The 22,421-nt window shown below is 42.6% G+C and overlaps 1 protein-coding gene across 1 annotated transcript in view; it reads left to right on the top strand.

The window, feature by feature from the left end:
* The window catches only part of LOC144690792 (actin-related protein 2/3 complex subunit 1A-B), a 62,240-nt gene extending 46,189 nt beyond the window's left edge, over nucleotides 1-16,051 (top strand). Inside the window, exons 7-10 of the mRNA XM_078558610.1 lie at nucleotides 990-1,065; nucleotides 1,848-2,041; nucleotides 8,973-9,063; nucleotides 15,646-16,051. Of these exons, the coding sequence (XP_078414736.1) occupies nucleotides 990-1,065; nucleotides 1,848-2,041; nucleotides 8,973-9,063; nucleotides 15,646-15,684 (400 nt within the window). The 3' untranslated portion in view covers nucleotides 15,685-16,051. The remainder of the gene's footprint in view (nucleotides 1-989; nucleotides 1,066-1,847; nucleotides 2,042-8,972; nucleotides 9,064-15,645) is intronic.
* Nucleotides 16,052-22,421: the final 6,370 nt, after the last annotated feature.

Raw genomic sequence — 22,421 nt, 5'->3', positions numbered from 1 at the left:
TTCTCTCGCAAGCAGCAGTTGGTGCAGCTTCAGGCCAGGGTGAGGAAATTTTAGAAAATCTTGCTGCAGGCTAGGAAATTGACATCCCAGTCTTAGCATTGATTCCAGAGGCTAAGGCTACTGTGAAATCTTGCATTCCATCATGCTTGTAATGGAGCCAGTCCCTATAATTGACATCACTTGAGCAGTTGGACAGGGAATAAGATCCTACTCGAGGGTCTCCCTGGGGCAATGGTGATGATTAAAATATATTTTTATATATATATATATATATATGTCAAAGTATTTGACAGGAATATAATTTTCTTCAATACAAGCAAGGAGTACTTGAATAACATGTACTCTTCCCACACCTTCGCTCCCCGTAAGCTACGGCCGTGCTTATTACGAAGACAAAAAAAAGGACATTAGCAATTTCTCACTCTGTGGTTGGATAGTTCAGTTTAGTTCAACACTGAAGTGTAAGAAATAGCAATTTGATTAGTGACTAGGGATTTTGTTCCATTTTCCCAGGTTAGTCCAACTGTATAGACCAGAAGGAGCCTGATCTGTCTTGCGTTATCTAATCTCAGCTGACACATTGGTTTAACTCTCTACAATTGTCTTCAGTCACTTTTGGTTAGAGACAGGGGAAAAGTTAGCCAGCACTTCCGCTCCTGAACACATTCAGTGATCTCAACTGGAAAGTGTGTATGTGTGAATGCCTAGTCAAAAACAGAATAGTGCTTTACAACACTTTCCACAGTTGAACAGTCTGCCAGCACCTACTGTCTAGCTGCACTCGTATCAGAGAGCTGGCCTACAAACTATTATAATAAGGACCTGCACTGTCAGGAGAAAATTGGTCAAACAATTTTGACTTAATTTCTGTCAATTCTACCTTCAACTGTAGGAGTTCTACCTTTTAAAAGGGAAATAGGTGAATAAATAGTGGCTAAGAATGCTTAAAAGATAAGTGGTTAGAATTAAAGTGCAATCTTTCTTTATAGGGTTTCTCAAACGAAGACCGAATTTCTCCCTCTGTTGAGTGTGATTTTTGTCTCTGAGAATAACATAGTGGCAGCAGTGAGTACAACCTAGTTTCATGTTACAAAAGTCTATGAGAATGACTCGAGCTTCTTTATTGTATAGTCCACACTTGCTATTAAATGTCTTAAATGTAGTGTTTGCCACTATGTGGCAGAATGCCACTCATTGGATCCTCACTCCTACTTTGATATTCTAGAACCAATCTAGCATGGGTAAGTCAAAGAAAAGTTGGATCCCTTGGGATATAGTGTACAACTCATCACTGGGCCCTGGATCAGGTAGAAAGGAGGAGGAATAAGAGAGGAGAGACTCAGCCTTGTGTGTTGTTCACTGGCCTCTGTTAGGAGAAGCACCTATCAAATGGGGCAGGTTTGTACTTAGCCAGGATTTCACCCTTTAGCAACTAGTCTGCTGGCAGTTTGTGTCTAAGCTTCCATATTAATAATGGCAACCAGAGGGCTCAGCCACTTGAGGTACCTTACTCCCGTAGGGTGAAAGTCTTCAGGACTAAAGGTGAGGAAACTGAGGGAGTGAAGGAGGATAAAGGACTCTGATCCCACTAGCAGTACTGCTTCCTGGTGCTCTGTTTAAATTAACACTGTTAAAAACTGATCTCAGTATTAATATTTAAGTGTGTATTAGGTTGGTAGTGCTATTTTTAATCAGATTCCACTTACTGAACATGGATTAGAAGTAGATTTGTATGGTAGTATAGAGGATCTGGTTTTTGATTCTAAAATTGTGCACATTTATCAGTATTTATCCATGATAAACATTAAACTGGATAGCCTGTTCTACAGCTTTCTGTGTATCTGTAGGGCCATGATTGCTGTCCGATGCTGTTCATGTATGATGATCGTGGTTCTTTGACCTACATCTCCAAGCTAGACATTCCAAAGCAGAGCATTCAGCGCAACATGTCTGCCATGCAGCGCTTCCACAATCTGGATAGAAGGGCAACCACAGAAGATCGAAATACCACGCTCGAGACTCTCCACCAGAACAGTATCACGTAAGTTTGAGACAGTCAAGGCTAGCAGTTTTTCAGCCAAACTACCTTGGGGCTCCACTTTCATGTACTATTTCGTTAGACTTGAGTGTTTATATTGCTTGTCAAAATTCATCTAATTGGAGTGGTTAGGTATTTTATGCATCAGGATTGTTTTCCAAATCCAAAAGCACAGTTGATGAGTTCCTATTCTTAGCTGCTTGTCAGTTAGATCACCCCGTCTCAGTCATGTTGAGCTTCACCTGTTCTCATTACCACCCCAACTTGCAGGAACCCATGAGATGGCAACAAGCAAAATACATCATCATTCTCATTCACCTACAAGTGGAACTGGTACCTAGCAATCAGGAACATCATTGGAATAACTTGTTTTGAAATGTCGTTGCTTAAACCTTTTTATCTGTCAATTTGTTAGAGGTGATGTGTGTTCTGATGGGAAGACAAATGGGGAAATTACAGAAATTTGAAGGGACAAAAAAAAGGATTTGGTAATTTAATTCTGTTTAAGGGCTTTGGAGCGGGTGATTATTTCATGCTTCGATCTTTGACTTGTGGATTAACCAGGTAGCTTTCAAACTATTATTGTCAATATTCTTGTTCAGTTCTCTGCATGAAATCAGGTTCTGAATCCACCCCAGCCAGAACGGGGACCGTGCCATGTGCTGTTGGCACCAATCTGATCCACACTGGCCTTCCAGCCAACCAACCACCACCACCACCACCCACCCACCCACCCACCCCCCCCCCCCCCCCCCCCCCCCGCCAATGGAGTCTGAGTTACTGTGGCAACATGCACATTTACACGCATATTGTAGTCCTGGAGCTTGAACAGTGATGGTAGAGGCTCCAATGTTCTTTCATGGCTGATCAGGAATCTTTCCTGCCCTTACCAACTGCTTTTGGCATATTTTGGAAGGATTTGCAAGTTGAACAACTTGGCTGACCACGTTATAAACAAACCTTCCTTTGCCATAAAGTCCTGGAGTGAGACTTGAAATTGGAGCTTCTGGCTCCAAGGCAGGGATACCAACAGTGCAGCACAAGACCTCTGTATTGTCAGTATTGTGAATGTAGAAATATATAGCTTATTAAATTTTTAAAACTTTTTTTTTAAATCTGAACGGGAAGCTTTTGAAAATTTGCAAGATGAATTTTTTTGGTAAGGGATAACCAGATCTGAGCCACAAGAAGGATGAGTCTTCAATCTGGTGGTTTTCATCTGTGTATTCCAGGATATGTTTGTGCTACCAATACTCAGGAATACACTCAACATTATAAATGGGGTGGATTCCAAATGACAGCAGTCAAGGCAAACAACTTGTACTAGAAGCAATTCTGTACAGTATAAAGACAGCATTTTAGGTAATAACCTACTCTTTGGAACTAACTAATGGACACTTGAGATTCTGTAACCAAATCATATTTTTCCATGAGGAGCTGGGTGGGAGTGGACCCTAGAGACCAAACTGGATAGGCAAGAACGTGTTGGATAAAACTATGGTTCTTCCCCATTACAGTATAAGAATGTTTTTCCAACAAATAGATTTGAGTGTGTTGTTCTTAGAATTTTAGCTCATTTAAATTGACGTCTTTAGAGAATTAGACAAGCTGCATTAGTCCATTTATCAACCACTAAAATTTATCTGTAATCTAATAGTGCATACATTTGATGTATGTGTTATTTCTTTGAAAAATGTGGTGTGTTTTATGCAAGAAATCCCCTCTAGAAGCAATTAGTTGGAAGTTTTGGACCCACAAGGCTGGCACAAATCCTAAAGCTCAATAATATTATGTTATACTGCTCAATTTGTTTTGGTTTTGGACTTTGACTTTACTTATCAAGGGCTTGAGAGGAATGGTTTTACCTTTAATATTGCTGAGTGTACTGGTCCAGTACCCTGGAAGTACCCTGTTACCGAGCCTGATTGTCAATGCCACTTGGAATTCAATGGTAGATATTGACTACAATATGAAACAGTCTGATGTTTAATTTTATTTGTTAACTGACAAGAGTTCTTTCCCATAAACTAGATCCCTTATAAGGCTGGTGGGAGTTTCAGACTATAAGTGTTCCATAAGAACATAAGAAATAGGAGTTGGAGTAGGCCATTCAGCCCTTCGAGCCTGCTCCACCATTCAATATGATCATGGCTAATCTGATTGTGACCTGCACTCCATTTTCCTGCCTGCCCCCACAATCTTGGACTCCCTTACAGATCAAAAATCTGTCGTAACTCAGCCTTGAATATATTCAATGGCCCAGCCTCCATTGCTCTCTGGGGAAGAGAATCCCAAAGATTAACAACCCGCTGAGAATAAATTCCTCCTCATCTCCTCTTAAATGGGCAACCCTTTATTCTGAAACTTTTCCCCCTTCCCCCTTGTTCTCAATTTCCCCATGAAGAGGAACATCATCTCAGCATCTACTTGTCAAACCACTTCAGAATCTTATATGTTTCAATAAGATCACCTCTCATTCTCCTGAGCTCCAATGAGTATAGGCCCAACTTGCTCAAATTCTCCTCATAATACATTCCCTTTATTCCAGGAATCAACCTAGTGAACTTTCTCTCAACTAACTGCAATAGAAATATATTCCTCAAATTAGGAGACCAGAACTGTACACAATACTCCAGGTGTGACTCACCAACGCCTTGTACAGTTGTAACAAGTCATCCCTACTTTTATACTCCATCCCCCTTACAATAAAGGCCAACATTCCATTACAATATCCATTACATTATCTCAGTTCCTTCGCCTCCGTCGCATCTGTTCTGATGACGCTACCTTCAAAAACAGCTCCTCTGACATGTCCTCCTTCTTCCTTAACCGAGGTTTTCCACCCACGGTCGTTGACAGGGCCCTCAACCGTGTCCGGCCCATATCCCGCGCATCCGCCCTCACGCCTTCTCCTCCCTCCCAGAAACATGATAGGGTCCCCCTTGTCCTCACTTATCACCCCACCAGCCACCGCATTCAAAGGATCATCCTCCGCTATTTCCGCCAACTCCAGCATGATGCCACCACCAAACACATCTTCCCTTCACCCCCCCTGGCGGCATTCCGTAGGGATCGTTCCCTCCAGGACACCCTGGTCCACTCCTCCATCACCCCCTACTCCTCAACCCCCACCTATGGCACCTCCCCATGCCCACGCAGAAGATGCAACACCTGTCCCTTCACTTCCTCTCTCCTCACCGTCCAAGGGCCCAAACACTCCTTTCAAGTGAAGCAGCATTTCACTTGCATTTCCCCTAACTTAGTCTACTGCATTCGTTGCTCCCAATGCGGTCTCCTCTACATTGGAGAGGCCAAACGCAAACTGGGCGACCGCTTTGCAGAACACCTGCGGTCTGTCCGCAAGAAAGACCCAAACCTCCCTGTCGCTTGCCATTTTAACACTCCACCCTGCTCTCTTGCCCACATGTCTGTCCTTGGCTTGCTGCATTGTTCCAATGAAGCCCAACGCAAACTGGTGGAACAGCACCTCATCTTCCGACTAGGCACTTTACAGCCTTCCAGGCTGAATATTGAATTCAACAACTTTAGATCTTAAACTCCCCCTCCCCTCATCCCCACCCCGTTTCTTCCCCCTCCCTTTTTTTTTTCTTTTCAATAATTTATATAGATACTTCTTTTCCCACCTATTTCCATTATTTTTAAATCTACAACTAATACCTTGTTAGTCTTTCCACCCCACCCCCACTAGAGCTGTACCTTGAGTATCCTGCCATCCATTCTGAATTAGCACTTTTCTTAGATAATATCACCACCTTCAACACCTCTTTGATCCTTTTGTCTGTGACATCTTTTGATTATCTGCTCCTATCACTGCTTGCTTGTCCCCACAACCACCCCATCCTCAACTTCTCTCTCCCCCCGCCCCCCACCTTAGACCAGCTTATATTTCACCTCTCTCCTAACTATACTTCAGTTCTGCCGAAGGGTCATGAGGACTCGAAACGTCAACTCTTTTCTTCTCCACCGATGCTGCCAGTCCTGCTGAGTTTTTCCAGGTAATTCTGTTTTTTTATTCCATTTGCCTTCCTAATTACTTACTGTACCTCCATGTTAACTTTCTGTGATTCCTGTAAGAGGACACCCAGATCCCTCTGTACTGTAGCATTATGTGGTCTTTCCCTATTTAAATAATATTTTGCTTTTCTATTCTTCCCACCAAACTCACATTTTCCCACATTATACTCTTAAATTTTTGTATATTACTTAACCCATCTATATCTCTTTGCAGACTCTTTATATCCATCTCACAACTTGCTTTCCCACCTATTTTTGTAATGTCATAAAATTTGGTTACAATACATTCTGTCCCTACACCCAAGTTATTAATATAGATTTTAAATAGTTGAGGCCACAGCACTGATCCCTGTAGCATCCCACTATTGATAGGCAGTTGGTGAAGGAAAACAGAAGTCAATCTTTGCTCAATTTGATTTATTTGCAATGTAAAACATCGCAAGTGTTTAGCTCCTAACTCTACAACCCACCACCAGTGCCAATAAGTGTGTCTCATTATTTGCACAAGTAATTATCCAATGAGCGCCCACTTGTATGTTCTTAATCTTATTAATTATTATTAATCTTAATTAATAACTACTAGATCGCTAACTTGAAAATTACCCATTTTTCCTGATTACCTGTGTCCTGTTAGTTAGCCAATCCTCTATTCATGCTAATATATTATCCCTAAAACCATGAGTTCTTGTGTAATAACCTTTTATGTGGCATCTTATCGAATGCCTTTTGGAAATTCAAAAACTCTACCTCGATTGATTTCCCCTTTATCCACCAATGCATGTTACTCCCTCAAAAAACAAAAATAAATTTGTCAAACACAATTTCCCTTTCACAAAACCAAGTTGACTGCTTGCTTGTATTACGATTTTCTAAGTATCCTGCTAATACTTTCAATAACGAACTGCAACATTTTCGCAATGATATTAGGTTAGCTGCCCATAGTTCACTGCTTTGTCTCCTTCCTTTCTTGAGTAGGTGTTAAATTTATGGTTTTCCAGCCTGCTGGGACCTTTCCAGAATCTAGGGAATTTTGGAAGATGACAACCGATGCATCCACTGTCTCTGCAGCCACCTCTTTTCAAACTCTTGAACACATGCCATCAGGTCCAAGGGACTTGTCAGCCTTTAGTCCCATTAGATTTCCTAGTACTTTTTCTCAAATTATATTGAAACTTCTTCCCTTTTTCCCTTCAGATTTTTTTACTGTTATTGGGATGCTTTTCATATCATCTACTGGGAAGACGTATACAAAATACTTGTTCAAAATCTCTGCAATTTCCTTGTTTCCCATTATTAATTCCCCAGCCTTATCCTCTAAGGGACTTGCTGCTAGTTTTAGCTGTTCTGTTTCTTTTTATATACTTGTATGTAAAATATATATTCTCATATTTTAATATCGCCCTCTTTTTTTTTTTTAGTTCCCCTTTGCTAGTTTCTAAAAATTTTCCCAATCTTCTGGCCTACCACCAATCTTCACAGCAATGTACACCCTTTCTTTCAATATTATACCATCCTTAACTTCCTTAGCCATGGGTGGATGGGTGGTTCATCCTTCTTAGAGTCTTTCTCAATGGAATATGTCCTTGTTGAGTGTTATGAAATATATCCTTAAATGTCTACCACAGCTTCTCTACCATCTTACCTTCTGATCTATTTTCCCATTCCACTTTAGCCAACTGTGTCTTCAAACTTTTGTTCTTTCATTCATGGGATGTGGGCTTCCCTGGCTAGGCCAGCATTTATTGCCCATCCCTTAATTGCCCATGAGAAGATGGTGGTGGTGAGCTGCCTTCATGAACCACTGCAGTCCATGTGTTGTAGGAACACCTACAGTACTGTTAGGAAGGGAGTTCCTGGATTTTGACCCAGCAAGAGTAAAGGAATGGCAATATAATCCCAAGTCAGGATGGTGTGTGGCTTGGAGGGGACTCTGCAGATGGTGGTGTCCCCATGCATCTGCTGCCCTTGTCTTTCTAGGTGGCAGAGGTCATGGGTTTGGAAGGTGCTGTTGAAGGAGCCTTGGTGAGTTGCTGCAGTGCATCTTGTAGATGGTACACACTGCTGCCGCTGTGTGTTGGTAGTGGAAGGAGTGAATGTTGAAGGTGGTGGATGGGGTGCCAATCAAGCAGACTGTTTTGTCCTGGATGGTATCGAGCTTCTTGAATATTGTTGGAGCTGCACTCATTCTTTAGACAGGCTTTAGGGAGTCAGGAGGTGAGTTACTCTCCACAGAATTCCCAGCTTCTGTGCTGCTCTTGTAGCCACAGTATTTATATGGCTGGTCCAGTTCAGCTTCTAGTCGATGGTAATTTCCAGGATGATGTTAGTGGGAGATTCAGCGACAGTAATGCCATTGAATATCATGGGGAGACAGTTAGATACTCACTTGTTGGAGATGGACATTGCCTGACACTTGTGTGGCACAAATGTTACTTGCCATTTGTCAACTAAAGCCTGAATATTGTCCAGGTCTTGCTGCATATGGACTGCTTCGGTATCTGAGGAGTTGTGATTTGCAATTGCCTTTATTTAAGTTTAGGTCACCAGTTTCAAGCCGACGTTTTCCAAACTGAATGTGAAATTCTTTCTTGCTCACTGCTTCCTAGAGGTTCCTTCACTCTCAGATTATTAATCCTATCTTATTATAGATTACTAGGTCAAAATAGTCTGTACCTGGTTAGTTCCATGCTGTATTGTTCGCACTAATTTGTCCAACAGATGAAGTAGGATGGAAGGAACTAGGGATTAAGTGCTGTAAACCCAAATGTAATATCAAACCCCTCATATCTGAAGTTAAAAAGAGTTGCCTGTAGACTCCTGGTTTCTAACCGGACTGAAGTGTTTTGGTGCTTTGTGCCAATTGTGTGTATTATATAAAATTATGATTTTCTCTCCACAGCCAAGTCTCAGTATATGAAGGTGATAAGAGAGATTGTCGGAAGTTTTGCACTACTGGTATTGACGGCGCAATGACAATTTGGGATTTTAAGGTGAAATCACGTTTATTTTAGGGGGTTTTCAATCGGTTCCAACCACATGGTAAATGTTTATAAATAGTTTGTACTTAAAACTTCTAGCTTATTGCATGCATTGTATAAAACTCTATGCAGTTGGAATTTATATTCAAGCCGTTAACCAGTTCAATGCTCTGTTACCAGTTTCTTCAGAATTACTTGGACTGATTTGAGAAAGGCTGTGTTTGCTGGCAATGCAGTGCATGTGCAGTTGTAATGTTTTACTTTGTGACACAATTGCCTGCAGTCTTTCCTGCACTGCAACCGTGGCTACACCTCCCCAAATTAATTTCACTGATGACCTGATTGTGGATTGCTTCCATTTCCCCTTCTCCCCCACTTCCCTCCCCACATACCATTTCTCAATGTAAATCATTGATAAATATAAAACATGGCCACAGTGTGTCAATTTAAAATGGTAAAGAAACTTTTCAGAATGCATTTCAATCAAAATTAATCCTCAGATGGGGAGAGAAAAAAAGAAAAGAGATTTTGACCGACATTAAAGAGCAGGAGAAAGATGAGCAGAGATGGGGGACTAGATAGATACAGAGAAAAGGGGAGAGAAACAGAGCGGGAGAAAGAGAGGTGACTGTGCTAGAAGTGGAAGATTCAATGTTAATACTTAATATTACCACCACCACCTTCTCAGGGGCAACTAGGGATGGGCAATAAATGCTGGCCCAGCTAGCGAAGCCCACATCCCATGAATGAATTTTTAAAAATGTACAAACAGCACCAATTCTGGACTGTGCTCCACAGAAGTGTTAAAGACAGATTTTGCTGGTACTGTCTCCAGTCAGTGGCATCATGGGTTTGTTGCGCATGCACAGATGAGTATCGGTGTATCTCGTGTTGGCAGGAGACAATGTTTGAGAAATATCAGGTATTAACTGTATAATTGTGTACACCCTTGACATGTTAATCATCCATCCACTAGTTAATTAGATAACTAACTTAATCAGGTTTTCAGAGACTAGGTTCAGAGAGTATAAAAGTAGGCTACAATATAGTGCTGACTTGGCACTGGAGTACTGTGTTTGGCTGCAGTAGAGTGCTTCAGTTGTTTTGGTGACTGAGAGAGTTCGGTGAGAAGGGAGGAGGTGCTCCTTTTTCTACCTTTGCTCAGAAAGAAGAGCGGCGGCCTTGGTAAGTAGGAACCGGTGAGTAAATTAGAAAAGTGTAATATTTTTAAAGTTCCTATACTTGGATTTGATTGTGAAGCACCAGGAATAAGGGAAATTTAACGGCCAATATAATAAAGTAATATAAATAATCCAAAGTAGAATAAAGTTAACGTAAGGGAAGTAGAGTTGAGACATGGCAGGGCAGGTTAGTCAAGTGGAACGCGTGTCCTGTAATGTGTGCAAAGTCATGGATGCTACCGGTGTCCTAGCTGACCACATGTGCAGGAAGTGCTGTCAGCTGCAGAAATTGAGCTCCGGGTTTCAGAGTTCAAACAGCAGCTGGAGTCACTGTGGCGCATCCGCAAGGCTGAGAGCTACGTGGATAGCACGTTCAGAGAGGTGGTCACACCACAGTATAAGGGCCTGGAAACAGAGGGAATGGGTGACCACCAGACAGTCCAAGAGAAGTAGGTAGGTAGTGCAGGAGTCCCCTGGGTCCCACTCAAAAATTAGTTTTCCGTTTTGGAAGCTGGTGAGGGGGCTGGCTCCTCAGAGGAGTGCAGTCAGAGCCACGTTTGTTTACCATGAGCGGCTCAGCTGTACAGGAGGGGAGAAAGAAGAAAGGAAGAGCTATGGTGATAAGGGAATCATTGGTTAGGGGAGAAGACAGGTGCTTCTGTGGCCATAGACATGACTCCAGGATGGTATATTGCCTCCCTGGTGCCAGGGTCAAGGATGTCAGAGTAGTTGCAGGGCATTCTTCTGGGGGAGGGTGATCAGCCAGAGGTTGTGGTCCACATTGGAACCAATGACTGAGGTAGGAAGGGGGATGTGGTCCTGCAATCAGAATTTAGCGAGCTAGGTAGAAAATTAGCAAGCAGGACCTCTAATGTAGTAATCTCCGGAGTGCTCCCAGTGCCACGTGCCATTGAGTACAGAAATAGGAGGATAAGGCAGATGAATGCATGGCTGGAAATATGGTGCAGGAGGGAGGGCTTTAGATTCCTGGGACTGGCTCTGAGGGAGATGGCACCTGTACAAGCCGGACAGGTTGCACCTGAACAGAGCTGAGACTGAGTTCCTTGTGGGGCATTTTGCTAGTGCTGTTGGATGAGCTTTAAACTAACTCGGCAGAGGTGTGGGAAGCTAGAGAAAATATTAGAGAGGAACACCAGGGTGCACATAAGTCTAGGAGAGACAGATAGCTCTAGAATAGAGAATAGTAAATTAATGGGTAAAGTCGGGATAAGGGAGAAAGTAACAAAATCTAAATCAGGGTTACTATTCATGTATGTGAATGTATGGAATCTTGTAAATAAGATTGGGGAGTTACAGGCACAGATTGCCATGTGGAAATATGATGATGTGGTGGTAACAGAGACCTGGCTCAAGGAAGGTTTAACTGGTTGTTAAATATTTCCAGGTACAAGACCTTCAGAAGAGATAGGAAAAGAGATGGGGTGGCAATATTGGTAAAGGAGAGCATTGCAGTGCTGGAGAAAGAGGATGCCCCAGAGGTTTCAAGGACAGAATAATTTGGCTAGAGCTAAGAAGCAAAAAAGGTGCAATTACATTGCCCGGTGTAGTCTATAGACCGCCAAATAGTGAGAAGGATGTAGAAGAACAAATCTGCAGGGAAATTACAGATGCAGGCATTGTAGAGTAGTTATAATGGGGAACTTTAATTACTCGAATGTAGACTGGGACAGTAGCAGTGTAAAGATCGAAGAGAGGCGAAAGTTCCTAGAATGTGTTCAGGAGAATTTTCTACAGTAATATGTGTCCAATCCAACAAGAAAAGATGCACTTTTGGATCTGGCTCTTGGAAATGGGGCGAGTCAAGTAGATCAAGTGTCAGTGGGGGAGCATTTAGGAGACAGTAATCATTGCATTGTACGTTTTAGGATGATGATAGAAAAGGACAATAGGCAATCCAGAGTAAAAATAATTAACTGAACAAGAGCCGACTTCAATGGGGCAAGAACGGAGCTGGGCCAAATAAACTGGAACGAAAGGTTGGCAGGAAAAACTGTTAGCTGAACAATGGGCTTACTTCAAAAAAGAATTGGTTCGGGCACAGTCAAGGTATATTCCATCGAAAAGGAAAGGTAGGACAAACAAATCCAGAGCTCCCTGGATGAAAAATGAGATTGAAATTAAGATAAGGAAGAAAAAGTGCGCTTATGACAGATGTCAGGTAGAAAATACAATTGAGAACCAAAAGGAATACAGAAGGTTCAGATGGGAGGTGAAAACGCAGATTAGAGAAGCGAAGAAGTATTATGGGAAAAGACTGGCAGCCAACATAAAGGGGAACCCCAAACTCTTGTATAGGCATATAAATAGTAAACGGGTGGTAAAAGGAGGAGTAGGGTCAATTAGGGACCTAAAAGGAAATTTACACATGGACGAAAGGGCCATGGCTGAGATATTAAATGAATACTTTGCATCCGTCTTTACCAAGGAGGTAGATGCTATCCAGGCCACGGTGACAAATGAGGAAACTCTGTCACTAGAAGGGTTCAAAGTGTTGAATAGATTGTCAGTACTTAAAGTTGACAAGGCACCAGGACCGGATGAGATGCATCCAAGCACTTTGAAGAGAGTGAGAGTAGAAATTGCAGAGGGACTGGCCATAATCTTTCAGTCTTCCCTAGACTCAAGGGAGGTGCCAGAGGACTGGAGAATTGCAAACATTACACCCATGTTCAAAAAAGGTTGTAAGGATAAGCATAGCAATTGCAGACCAGTCAGTTTAACTTCAGTGGTGGGCAAGATTCTACAAACAATTATTTGGGATCGAATTAGTAGTCACATAGAAAGAAAAGGGATGATAAGGAAGTGTCAGTATGGATTTCTAAAGGGGAAATCATGTTTAACTAACTTGCTGGAGTTTTTTTAAGAGAACCAAAAAGGTCAATGAGGGTAATGCTGTTGATATGATGTACATGGACTTTCAAAAGACATTTGATACAGTACCACAAAACCGACTTGAGAAAAGTTATTGCTCATGGAATAAAAGGGACAGTAGCAACGTGGATACAAAATTGGCTGAAAAATAGGAAGCAGAGAGTAATGGTCAATGGATATTTTTCAGGCTGGAGGAAGGTCTGTAGTGGAGTTCCCCAGGGGTCGGTATTGGGACTCTTGCTGTTCCTGATATATATTAATGATCTAGATCTTGATGTGCAGGGGACGATTTCAAAGTTTGCGGATGATATGAAGCTTGGGAGTGTTGTGAACTGCAAGGAGGATCATGTGGAACTTCAAGAGGACATAGGCAAATTGGTTGAGTGGGCAGATAGGTGGCAGATGAAGTTCAATGCGGAGAAGTGTGAAGTGATGCATTTTGGTAGGAAGAACATGAACACAATATAAAATAAAGGGTGAAATTTTGAAGGGGGCACAGGAACAGAAAGACATGGGTCAATATGTGCATAGATCATTGAAGGTGGCAGGACAGGTGGAGAGAGCAGTTAATAAAACATATAGTATCCTGGGCTTCATTAATAGGGGCATAGAGTACAAGAGCAAGGAGGTTATGTTGAATTTATATAAGACACTCGTTAGACCTCAGATGGAATATTGTGTACGGTTCTGGGCACCATATCATAGGAAGGATGTGAACACATTGGAAAGAGTGCAGGAAAGGTTTACAAGAACGGTTCCAGGGATGAGAAACTTCAGCTATGAGGATAGATTGGAAAGGTTGGGACTGTTCTCCTTGGAGAGAAGAATGCTGAGGGGAGATTTGATAGAGATGTTCAAAATCATGAAGGGGCTGGACAGAGTAGATAGGGAGAAGCTGTCCCACTCGTAAAAGGATCAAGAATGAGAGGGCGCAGATTTAAAGTGATTTGCAAAAGAAGCAAGTGTGACGTGAGAAAAAACTTTTTTACACAACGAGTGGTTCGGGTCTGGAATGCATTACTTGGAAGTGTGGTGGAGGCAGGTTCAATCGAGGCATTCAAGAGGACATTAGATGATTATTTGAATAGAAACAATATGCAAGGGTACAGAGAAATGTCAGGGCAATGGCACTAGGTCATAATGCTCATTTGGAGAACTGGTGCAGACATGATGGGCCAAATGGCCGCCTCCTGTGCCTTTAAGATTCTTGAGTCAGTAGGTTGCACTTTTGCTTCAATTAAGTTTCCGTTCGTCTCAACATCCAAAGTCTTAAACATAGGCAGCATTGAAAATTTATCGACTATGGATGTTAAAGGATAGAAAAGAACTGGTTAGTAACTTGGCAGAGATATTCAGTACTGAAAGGATGAGAGCTGAGAGAATGGAATGGTCCAAATAACTGTTTTGAAGAAAAAAAACAAAGAAAGAACTTGGATTTATGTAGCACCTTTAACATCCTTGGGTGGCCCCATAATACTTCAAAGCTATTTGATTACTTTTGTGTGTTTTCATTGTTGTTTTGTAGCCAAACATGGTGATCAATTTGCATACAAAGTACCACAAAGAGTAATGAAATGAATGACCAGTTAATTGTTTGGGTGACATTGGTTGATGGAAGAATGTTGGCCAGGCCATTCCCCTGCTCCCTCGCCCCAACTGCCACTGATCTTCAAAAGAGTGCTCTGGAATCTTTTACATTACCTGATAAGCAGGCATGGTCTCAACGTAATGTTTCAAGTACAACATGGCCCCTTCTGTAGTATCATTCTCTCAACATCGCAATGAAGTTTCAACTTTGTGTATGTTCAGGAGTCTTTTGCATGGATTTGACCTTTTAACTTGAGTGCAAATGCTACCACTGATTAAGGTAACATGTAAAGGCATTATAAAATACATAGATTGGTCAGCATCTACAAACATAACTTCTGAAAGGGCAAGAGGGAATGTTTTAAGTGACATGACTGAATTTTTATGTTGCCTACACTGGGGTAACTTGCTAATTTTGGGCTGAGGTGGATAAGCTCCCAACAAAAGGAGAGAATATTGGAGGGAATTGAAACTGATTTGGTGGAGGGCAGAAAGGAAATCATTTAATGATCCCATTGCCAGCTGTTTAGCAGTATTATTGGGGTGATGAAATCTGCTTGAGACACTGTAAATATTGCAATTGGGTCACCAGCAAACACAATAAGGGGCTGTAATGAGGTTTCAAAGTGTCAATTCCGAAATCTGGTAACAGCTAATCAACAGAAGAATTAGCCTCTCGGGTTGCTTATATTATCATTAAGCTCCTGCTTTGCATTTCATCCCCTCAGCTGTTACATTTCTAACTTGCATGGTGTATTGTTAACTTGCTCCACCTTTGCCGCCCCCAATTAGGATTCCCTCAGCACACGTGAAATGTACAGTCTGCAAGTTTTGGGCTCAGTTTTTTTCCCCCAGTATTTTCATCCAGTTTGTCAGAACACTATTCCTTCCTGCTGCTACCACGCACTTATTTGGAACTCTTATTTACTTTCAGTCTCTGGAATCCTCGATCCAAGGTGTGCGCATCATGTGAACAGGAATCCTTGTGATCTAGCATGACAAAAAGCCATGAGAAAAGAAGAGCTTCCCCCTGCCCTCCCAGCAGCAGCTGACCAGAGGCCGGCGAGAAAATCCTGAAAAGAAAAACAAGGAAAGGCACTGAAAAATACTGAAATCAATGCTCCACCGCTTTATCGTTCTGGGAATTGTTTTTTGTTTTGTTTTTAAAGGAATTGGTTTGAAGTGGGTTCTTTTTTTTCCTTTTTTCTTAGCTAAAGCTGCCTTCAAAGCAGTTTCTACAGCATTCTGAGGGACATACCCCAAAGAGGGTAATAATGTACACTAATTTAAGGGGACTTTGATGAAGTGTGTCTGCTAGAAAATAAACACTACAAAACTTGGCTGTTAATGTGCCTCTTTATTGTCCATTGAGTTGCCGAAGAAGCAATCCAAGACAGTGTTATGCTTGTTTCTGGAGAATGATGTACATAGGCATATTAAGGGGGATGAGTACTATAGCGCCAGAGTGTAAAGTGTTTCCCTGCAAGGTATTTCTCTCTTCACCCATCTATTTGTCTTTAACAGGGGAGATGGAGGCATAGTGGCAGTGTCACTGGGCTAGTAATCCAGAGACCCAAGCTAATGCCGTAGGGACATGCATTCAAATCCCACCAAGGCAGCTGGTGGAATTTAAATTCAGTTAATTTTAAAAGAGAGTCTGAAATTGAAAGCTGGTCTCAGTAGTGTTGACCATGAAACTATCAATTGTCGTTAAAAACCCATCTGGTTCACTAATGCCCTTACCTGGCCTGGCCTACATGTGACTCCAGACCTACAGCAATGTGGTTGACTCTTAACTGCCCTCTGAAACAGCCTGGCAAGCCACTCAGTTCAAGGGCAATTAGGGATGAGCAACTAATGCTGGTCTTGCCAGTGACATCCACATTCTATGAAAGAATTTTTTTAAGTCTTGTATGGTTGACTATTGGCTAACCTCTTTGGTGTTTAACTGCTGAAATGACATGCTTGGGAATGAAAGATATCCCCTGATTTTTTTATTCTTTCGTGGAATTTGGGTGTTGCTAGCAAGGCCAGTATTTGTTGTTCATCCTTAATTGCCCTTGAACTGAGTGGCTTGCTCGGCCATTTCAGAAGGCTAAGAGTCAACCACTTTGCTGTGGGTCTGGAGTCATGTAGGCCAGACTAGGTAAGGATGGCCAATTTCCTTCCTTAAAGGACATTGTTGTAAAAACCCATCTGTTTCATTAATCTGATAGATGTCATGGTCACCGTACTGACACCAGTTTTGTCTTCCAGATTTATTAATTGAATTTAAATTCCACCAACTGCTGTGGTGGGATTTGAACCCCTGTGCCCAGAGCATTAGCTTGGGCCTCTGTATGTCCAATGACATCACCGCTACCACTACGCCACTGTCTGCCCATAGGTCCTGTGACATATTCATTAATTCGATATCCAAGACTGCAGATCTGCAGAACTATAAGGCACAATAGGTGATTGATCTATCTGGTTTATTAATGAGACTGGAGGGTAGACCTGTCACTGCAGGTTGGTTGTCTTCTACTGTGCTTCAGATACCCTCAAGCCAGTAGCATGATCCTGACTTAAAAAAAAAAGCAGGAAATTTTCCATGTTGGTAAGCTGCTTGCTATTAGATGGTTAAACTCCAGCAGTAGCCTTCACAAGCTTGGGATTCCCTAAGCCTATTGCCAACCAGTGCCTAAGCTTTGCTGAGCTTGCAGAAGTCAGTTATGTCCCTGCAGGCTAAAGAGTATGCATTCCATGTAAGGCAAACAGAAATGAATAACCTGTGATAATTTTTAAGTAGCTGGGTTTGGAAAATCAATGTAGTCAGACACTGGGTTGGCCAAAGCAAAATAAAACCTATTTGGAGAATTCATGGTGGCACTGTGGTATATTTCCAAAGAGATTCTGCATTTTAGATCAGGCTAAATCACATTAGAGCAACCTAATCAAATTCAATTTCCCCTGCTTTTCTCCATAACCTTGATTAGTGGAAGTGTAGATTAAAATGATTTTCTGTTTCCAGATGCTGATAGGGAGCAATCATTCCCCAGCCCATTACCAGTTTATTGAAAGTTCCCTCTATAGGACTCATCTCCTTTAAATACTTGAAGGTTTGATGCATCTTTTTCAAAATGACTAGGTATTATATTTTGTAACGCCAGATGAATCAAATGAATGGGAGTGCTTTGGTACATTGAAGTGCATATTCGAGGTGCATAACTTATGACCTTGTGTTCCATAAATTCATTGTATGTACCCTTTATAAAAGCTGTAGTTTCACAACCTCAAGATTAGTTCTTTTCAAGAGATCCACTGGCTGATAGTATGCAGAACCTGAATATTGTTGAAAAGGGAGTAGTGACTGAAGCTTTTCACCTTGCATTCATCAGGACAAACACAAGAATGCCAAATTTCAAACGATCAACAATTTATACTACAGGAAAAAAAGGTGCTGATTAGTTGGGAAGTCAAATCTGGCAGAGTTACGTAGGCCACATGCCCCAGTGATTGGCTGATCGAATCAAATGCCCTGTTCCTTTGGTTGTTCATTTAAGGCAGAGTCCTACCGTACTCAACCAGCCTGCACTTGCAAAACACAAAACAAAACATCTACTGTTAGATATGACTTTTGATTGGGCAGCACTTCCTGAACAATCCTGAATGCGCTAATAGCTACACTAACAGTCAATTTAAGATAACTAGCCAAGCTTGTAACATGGCTCACTTACGCTAGCTAGAAGTGACATACATGCATACACGGACCCATATTCTCCAAATAAATGGAATATGTTCAAGCCTTGTGCTTTTTAAAAAGTTACCCGGGGGTTGGGTAGCCTATAGTTCCCCGGCACTTTCTCCATGGCAATGAATCGGCCAGTCAGAGTCGACTTGCCAACCAGTCAGCACCTTTTTTTTCCTATAGTATAAATTGTGATCATTTGAAATTTTGCATTCTTGCGTTTGTCCTGGTGAGTGCAAGATGAAAAGCTTCAACATGTCTGTCTTTTCAGCAAAATGGAAATGTGTAGCTGTCTTTCTGATGTGCCTTCTAAGTTCACTCTTTTTGGCTGTGTGTCATGTTCTGTCTTGTAATGAGAAAGATTCAGGAAATGGTATGGAGCTCTGTGGTAAGATTACATCAGGGTCTGGTGGTGATTGGAGACTGATATAACTGCCTCTCAGCAGAATTCTCTAAACACAATTTGTAAGATATGTAAATATTCTATCTGGCCAGTGAGCTTTAATCCTGTAGATTCTTTTTTTCAGCAGTGGTGGCTATCATATTGGATAAGTGAACACAAAAACATTCCAACAGTGGTGACGCAACTTGCATTCTGTACTTGCATTAAGGCTTTTAATCAACAAGGGGGTCAAGGGTTACCTGGGACAGGCAGGAAAGTGGAGTTAAGGCCACAATCAGATTAGCCATGATCTTATTGAATGGTGGAGCAAGTTCAAGGGGCACAATGGCCCACTTATGCTTCTATTTCTTATGATCTACTGGTGAATGATAGTTAAATATGAATCCTAGGGCTAGTAAGAATGGTACTGCTTTTTAAGTGATTGACCTGCTCCCAAAACTCTTCAATCAGTAGCGATATTTGGCCTGTACATTTAAACATTCATTGGGGAACTATAAATATACAATTCAGTCAGAAACCTCCAAGGATTGACAAATTATGATCATCTGAGTTAGGTAAGTTTTTACAAATGGTCAATGTTCATAGCTCCTTATAATTAGTTGTGATTAATGGGTAAGAAAAAGGCTTTTGGATATTCATACCCAAAGTAAGAGCAGTCTTTCTAGAAGTTATTTCAGAACATGATTTTAAAAATCATGTTTGATCTTTGTTGGAGTGGGACATGGGGATGTACTAGTAAAAGATAACTTTTAAGATGGATATCTGGAGTTATTCATGCAGAATGTGGTTAACATTTGGAATGGACTTTGAAGCTGAGTGATGAGGTGAAAATCATGTAAGAAACAATTAGGCATTGTAAGATGAGCAGTGTCAGTTGTTGTGGATGGATGAAGTAAGATGGGCCAAATGGAGTCCCTCATCCTTAAGTATCTTGTGAACTTGGGCATGAGTTACTTTTCACTGGCACTCATTATGTCTTCTCTTGGACCACAACAAACTTTTAACCTGGTGACTTGATTTCATAAAGATGATAAAATATAAAATGTTTTGCTCGGGAAGAAATCAAGTGGAAGTGACAGTGGTTGAACATGTTGCAATATTTTATTTTTTTTAATGTAAGTAAATTCTGCGTGATCCTGCACATAGTAAATTGATTAATGTACATTCTTATATATACAAGATGGAGGAGAAAACTTTCAGAAAATTACTCCACATAGTTACCTGGTGGCTGGGAACTGAGATTACATAGGGACAGCTATGACAAAATGAAATGGGGAAATGTTGAAATTGGGCGGAATTGTCCCAGGTTTGCACTAAGTATGGTAGCGGGCAGGAAAAGAACATTTTACCTGCCGGCCACAGTGGTGGTATTGTCCCAATCCCACCTCATTAATCTCACACTGCCAGGAAACACGCTGGGTTGCTGGCAGGGCAGCGCTTCATTCCCCGCCCTGCTGTCACATCAGGCCTTCAGTAAACTGAGCGCCATATTTAAAAGACCCCTGCAAAGAAAGAGTGCTCTTCAAGGGATAGGAAGCTGCTGCAAAATCATGGCTGCCAAAGGGAGGAAACATCTTGCCCCCAGATTCACTGATGCCTCCCTCGAGCACCTACTGGACGCAGTGGAGGCCCGCCATGTCCTTTACCCCCACTCTGGGTGATGGCCAGCAAGCAAGGTGACAAATTCAGCATGGGTGGTGGTGGTCAGAGTAAGCTCCAACGCCCTGCAAAAGAGGACAGCCAACCAGTGCCAAAAGAGGATCAATTAACTCCTCCATTCTGCCAGGGTAAGTCACTTATCTCATCACACTCAACTCTCACTCTCAAATCCATCACGCATCCACAGGGATCCCACTCACTGCCAGTTCAGGGACATCACCATTCACTCTCTCATATACACCTTCATTGTCCTTATCTTGTCCATGGCACCCTCACCATCCACACATGTCAGGCATACTTATCATCCAGCCTGGCAGGTGTTCTGCTTACACCCCATCTATATTCATACAGGTAAAGCTAGCACACAACAAAAGGGAGAGGTCACAGACTGGTGGAGGAATAGCTGAAATCAAGGTGCTCATGGGCTTTGAAAATAGTCATCCAACAGGCCTGTGAAGATTTGGACCATTCCTGCGCCGATGGTAAGGTAATGCTAAACCAAGAGAGGATCCACCAAGGTCCATCAGACAACCATGCTGAGTGATGAGTCCTGTTTCAGAGGCCGCTGCCATGCACTAAATTATCTCTCTTTGTTTTCGCAGGCCCATCTGGGAAACAGTTGAGGGAGTCCACAACCCAGGGCCACCAATCAAGCCCCAAAAAAGAGGAATCTGCTGAAACCCTCATTGAAGACCCGTCACAGCACTCACCCACACCCTCCACCAGCGCAGAGACATACACTTTGGTGGAACCTAGCTTTAGAGTAGCCTCGGGATCACAACCTGGTGAGCACATCGCACTGCCTGATACACAGCAGGCGGCGGCAGGGACTTCCCAGGTTTACGCACTCGAAGGACTGCTAGAGACCAGAAATCTCTTGAGTCCGAGTCAGATGAGAGCCTCTGGACTCAATTATACCTCAGTTGTTGGAGCTGCAAAGGCAAGCTCGGGAACATCAAGAAGACATGTCCGCTGCACTCCTCAGATTGCAAGGCACGATGGAGCAGTCCATCTGCCTTCAGTCTGAGGTGATAGCATTGGCATGCCAATGCACCGAGGTCAACACTGGTAGGATGGCAGCCACCATGGAGACCTTGATCCAGGACATCAGTCCTGCATTGCTGCATGGGCTGAACTCCATCGCTGACTAGTTGGCCTCCAACAGTGTCAAAGTGAGAGGGGTGTTGGGCAGCTGAACCTCACTCCAGCTTCCCCTTCTCCTCAAGGAGTCAGCCAGAGGTCCTCAGGCGCCCATAGGAGGATCAGCAGGAGCAGACCCTGGGGCCATCCATCCAGTAACTCCAGGAGTGTCCAGCCCATCTGAATCCCCTCTTCCTGTGACCCCAGCAAATCCAGCTCCACAGGCCGAGAAGGGTGCCACTGCCACACTGCAGGATCCCAAAAGCAGGCCAGGGTCCTCCAGGTCTCGGCCCTTCAGAGGATGCCCATCAAGGTCATCACAGACGGGGCGCAGCAGTCAACAGGCTGCCTCCACGTCCGCTGTGGCTGTCTGGGGAGCACCAAGATGTAACGGCAGGGTTAGGAAGGTTAAGAAGATGTAACTCTTTTGAGTTATCAACAGATCGCATGTAACTCTTTCGAGTACATTCACAGTTCTTGGTTTCCGGGAGTGGGACATGAACCCACAACCTTCTGACTCAAAGGCGAGGGTGCTATGAACTGAGCCACAGCTGCACAGCTTAGGCACAGGTGTTAATCACTTGTACAGAATGTTCACTTTGTCAGTAAACTCCCAAGAATGTCTTCTTGCCTATGGCTCCTTGTTCTGATGAGCAGTGTTTGTGTTGCTCAGGTGTGAAACCTTGGTCCCTTCACAAGATAAAGGCAGGTGTCTCAGTCTAGGGCCTCTTCCCTTTGCTTTGTGCAACCTTCCCTGCACACTGGTGGTGGGCCTTCACCG

The sequence above is a fragment of the Cetorhinus maximus genome, chromosome 15 (assembly GCF_964194155.1).
Source record: "Cetorhinus maximus chromosome 15, sCetMax3.hap1.1, whole genome shotgun sequence".
Classification (NCBI taxonomy): Eukaryota; Metazoa; Chordata; class Chondrichthyes; order Lamniformes; family Cetorhinidae; genus Cetorhinus; species Cetorhinus maximus.
This window is presented reverse-complemented; position numbering and strand designations above follow the sequence as displayed.